Genomic DNA, 3,729 nt, shown 5'->3' on the forward strand with positions numbered 1-3,729 from the left:
AAAAAAAAAAAAAAAGTGACAAGTAGGCTCGGCATGGTGGTTCAAGCCTGTAATCCCAGCACTTTGGGAGGCGGAGGTGAGAGGATTCCCTTAGCTCAGGGGTTCGAGAGCAGTGTGAGCAAAATGGTGAGACCTCGTCTTTACAATAAATCAAAAAATTAGCCAAGCATGGTGGCACATGCCTGTGGTTCCAGCTACTTGGAAGGCTGAGGCAGAAGGATCACCCGAGCCCAGCAGGTTGAGGCTGTGATGGCCGTGAGAGTGCTACAGTACTCCTGCCTGGGCAACAGAGACTACAACTCAAAAAAAAAAAAAAAAAAAAAAAATGGACCGGGCATGGTAGCTCAAGCCTGTAATTCCAGCACTTTGAGAGGCAGAGGTAAGAGGATTGTCTGAGCCTAGGTGTTCTAGACCAGCCTGGGTAACTTGGTGAGACGTTATCTCCACAATAAATCAAAAAAACTAGCTAGGTGTGGTGACACACACCTATAGTTCCAGCTACTTAACAGACTAAGGCGGAAGGATGGCCTGAGCCCAGCAGGTCGAGACTGCAGTGGCCATAAGCATGCCACTGCACTCCAGTCTGGGCAACAGAATGAGATTCTGACTCAAATAATAATAAATAAATAAATAACTAATAAAAACAGCAAGTAAAATGTAATTTAATTGAAAATACAATGTCTCAGTCACATGAGCCTCACTTCCATCATCCTAAAAATTCTACAGGATGGTGTTGCTCTAGAAGATTACCTCTCGAGACCAGCCTGGGCAACATCGAGAGACTTCGTCTCTACGAATAAACCAAAAAATTAGCTGGGTGTAGTGGCACACGCCTGTAGTTACAGCTACTCGGAAAGCTAAGGTAGAAGGATCATCTGAGCCCAGCAGATTAAGGCTGTGGTGGCCGTCAGCATGCCACTATGCCACTGCACTCCAGCCTGGGTGACAGAGTAAGACTCCGACTCAAAAAAAAAGACCCAAAACATTATTTTTTAAAAGATGCAGAGTGCTAGTCGGGCTCAATGGCTCAGCCTGTAATCCTGCGTCTTTGGGAGGCTGAGGTGAGTGGATTGCCTGAGCCCGCGGGTTCGAGACCCACCTGGGTAACTTGGCGAGACCTCATCTCTACAATAAATCAAAAATTAGCCGGGCGTGGTAGCGCGCGCCTGTAGTTCCAGCTACTTGGAGGGGTGAGGTGGAAGGATCGCCGGAGCCCAGCAGGTCGAGGCTGCGCTGGCCGGGAGCGGCCACTGCACTCCAGTCTGGGCGACAGAGTGAGACTTCAACTCAAAAAAAAAGAAGAGTTTATTGTTCTGGCCTCCCTTTCCAGAAAGGTGATGTGAAATTTTAACTTTTTCTCTCTACATTAATAAAAATGGGTTCCTGCTCCTCCCATTTATCACCAGAGTCAACCACAGAACATGCTAATTTACACAAAGACGAACACTTGCAAATAGAAAAATCAGAAAGTAAAACAGAAACTCCCACAAGGCAATTAAATTACCCAATTTACTTTGTTCTCTCACTGTGACAACTGCTGTTGAGGTTTAATTATTTGCTACTACTTCATAGCATCCTAATATATGTGTCAGCACCTTCTCTGCAGGTCTCTTTCAATTACTTCTCTATAAAGAAGTAGGGGTGAGACTACCTGGGTTTCTGTGAGAATTAAAGGGTTTGCAGATTAGTAGCTTCCAAGTTAGCAGGCTTAGAGGCAGGATGCATGATGCTGTTCTTTCCTAGTCCCCAGTGAAAGCAATTAACAAGAAGGGTAACAGGAATATGGTTCCTTTTACCCAGGAGTCTGTCGCCTCCCTAGGGAGAAGAGGCCTCACAAAGACTCCGTGCTGACAGTGCAAAGTGCTTCAGGATCCTTAATCCAAATGCTGCTGCTTACATTCTCAACGGGGACTACTTAACAGAGGGCAAAACAGAGCAAACTGGTAGGCGGCTCCTCCACTCATTTATGGCAATAGATGGGATGGTGTTTTAGACAGAAGAAACCATACTACCTACTTACAGCAATCCAGATTTCCCTCAGTATAAATCACCTGAGTACTGACACTGCACCTGGGCACAGTGTGCACCTGGTAGGAGCTCAATAACTCCTCAAATAAATGACTGAAAAAAAGGCTGGCACGCACAAAGTATACAACAAATATTTGCTGAATAAATGAAGAGAATCACCAAGACACTGTCCTAGGTGCTGGGGGATGGGGGACAAGGCATTTACTGTAAAAGGACTGAATGACAAGTTCATAGAGTTACCCACTATGAAGAAAGTAGTGTAATGAGCTGAACAAGGGCTCGGGGGTTAGAACCTGCATCCAAATGCCAATGTCATCGGCCACATTATGGGAAGACTTAGCCAGGTCAATGGAATCAGCCAAAAGAGATCAGTTTTTCCTTTCAGCAAAAAACAGAGATAACACCTACTTTCCTTGCATGGTTCTCTCAACAGTTAGAAAAATAAAATGTAGGCTGGGTGTGGTGGCTCAAGCCTGTAATCCCAGAACTTTGGGAGGCCAAGGCGAGAGGACTGCCTGAGCCCAGGGGTTTGAGACTAGCCTGGACAATTTGGTGAGACACAGTCTTCACAATAAGTCAAAAAAAATTAGCTGGGCGTGGTGGTGTGCACCTGTAAACTGAGGCGGAAGGATCACCTGAGCCCAGCAGATCGAGGCTGCAGTGGTCGTGAGCATGCCACTGCACTCTAGCCTGGGTGACAAAGTGAGACTCCGACTCAAAAAAAAAAAAAAGAAAAGAAAAGAAAAAGAAATGTAGATAAATCGCTTAGCACAAGGCCTGAATTATGGAAAACGTGGTATAGAAAAATGGTAAAAATCCCTAGTAAGTGCCACACACTCTATACTTATAAGATCCTCACTCCAATCTTATGAAGGAGGTACAATGATGTCCCTTCTACAGGTGAGAAGACTGGCGTGCGGGGAACGATGACAGGGGAAAGGCTGCCGGATTCGAATTCGTGCAACACGTGCAGCATACTACCCACTACACGGTATTTTCCAATATCGTAGCATCGGGGCCCATTTAATCGCTTGGGAGCTGAAACAGCACTGTTATTTTGCAAGCATTGTTTCACTGAATCCACCCCCAAAATCCTGTAAGAAGGGTTGAGTCCACGCAGCTGAGGCTCAGAGAAGTTGTGCGAGATGCCCGAAGTCACCAGGCGCAGGCCCCGGCTTCGGCGACAGGACAACTCCCCGTTCACTACCCTGGTCGTGGGAAGCCTCCCCACAGCACCCACTGGAGGAAAATCTCTGCTTCAATGTCCCAAGGCGGACCCTACTCCCCGTGCCCCCTTGGGGAACCCCGACACCCGGCCCCTGCCCGCCCCAACAGCCCCCAATGGTCACAAAGGCTCCTCTCGCACTCCCAGGACTGAGACCTCTGGGTCACCCCCCCGTCCACCTCCCCAGCCGGGAGACACGAGTCTCCGTAGCCCCCAAAACGGAAGCAGCCGCGTGGGGGAGGGGGAAGCGGGGAGGGCGCATGCTCAGACTGTTCCATTCGGCCCCCAGCTCACCTGGGAGTCACGAAACTCCACCACCACGTTTTCGCTGCTCCATCGAGCCGCCATCTCCCCTACCTGGCCGTCGCGGGCCCAGGACGGCGCCTTCCCGCCCCCCAGACCCGCGTCCCCTGGCCCCGTGAGCCCCACACAGCCCCGAATCAGCCGTGACACCCGTAACCCTGACTGCAAACCAT

The 3,729-nt window shown here is 49.1% G+C and overlaps 1 protein-coding gene across 1 annotated transcript in view; it reads right to left on the minus strand.

Annotated features, from left to right (window-relative positions):
• Positions 1-3,700, minus strand: part of WDR59 (WD repeat domain 59) — a 121,918-nt gene extending 118,218 nt beyond the window's left edge. Inside the window, exon 1 of the mRNA XM_008067730.2 lies at positions 3,548-3,700. Coding sequence (XP_008065921.1) covers positions 3,548-3,601 — 54 coding nt within the window. The 5' untranslated portion in view covers positions 3,602-3,700. The remainder of the gene's footprint in view (positions 1-3,547) is intronic.
• Positions 3,701-3,729: the final 29 nt, after the last annotated feature.

Source organism: Carlito syrichta, unplaced genomic scaffold (genome assembly GCF_000164805.1).
Source record: "Carlito syrichta isolate Samal-C Ts95f unplaced genomic scaffold, Tarsius_syrichta-2.0.1 Scaffold309739, whole genome shotgun sequence".
In the NCBI taxonomy this organism is placed as follows: Eukaryota; Metazoa; Chordata; class Mammalia; order Primates; family Tarsiidae; genus Carlito; species Carlito syrichta.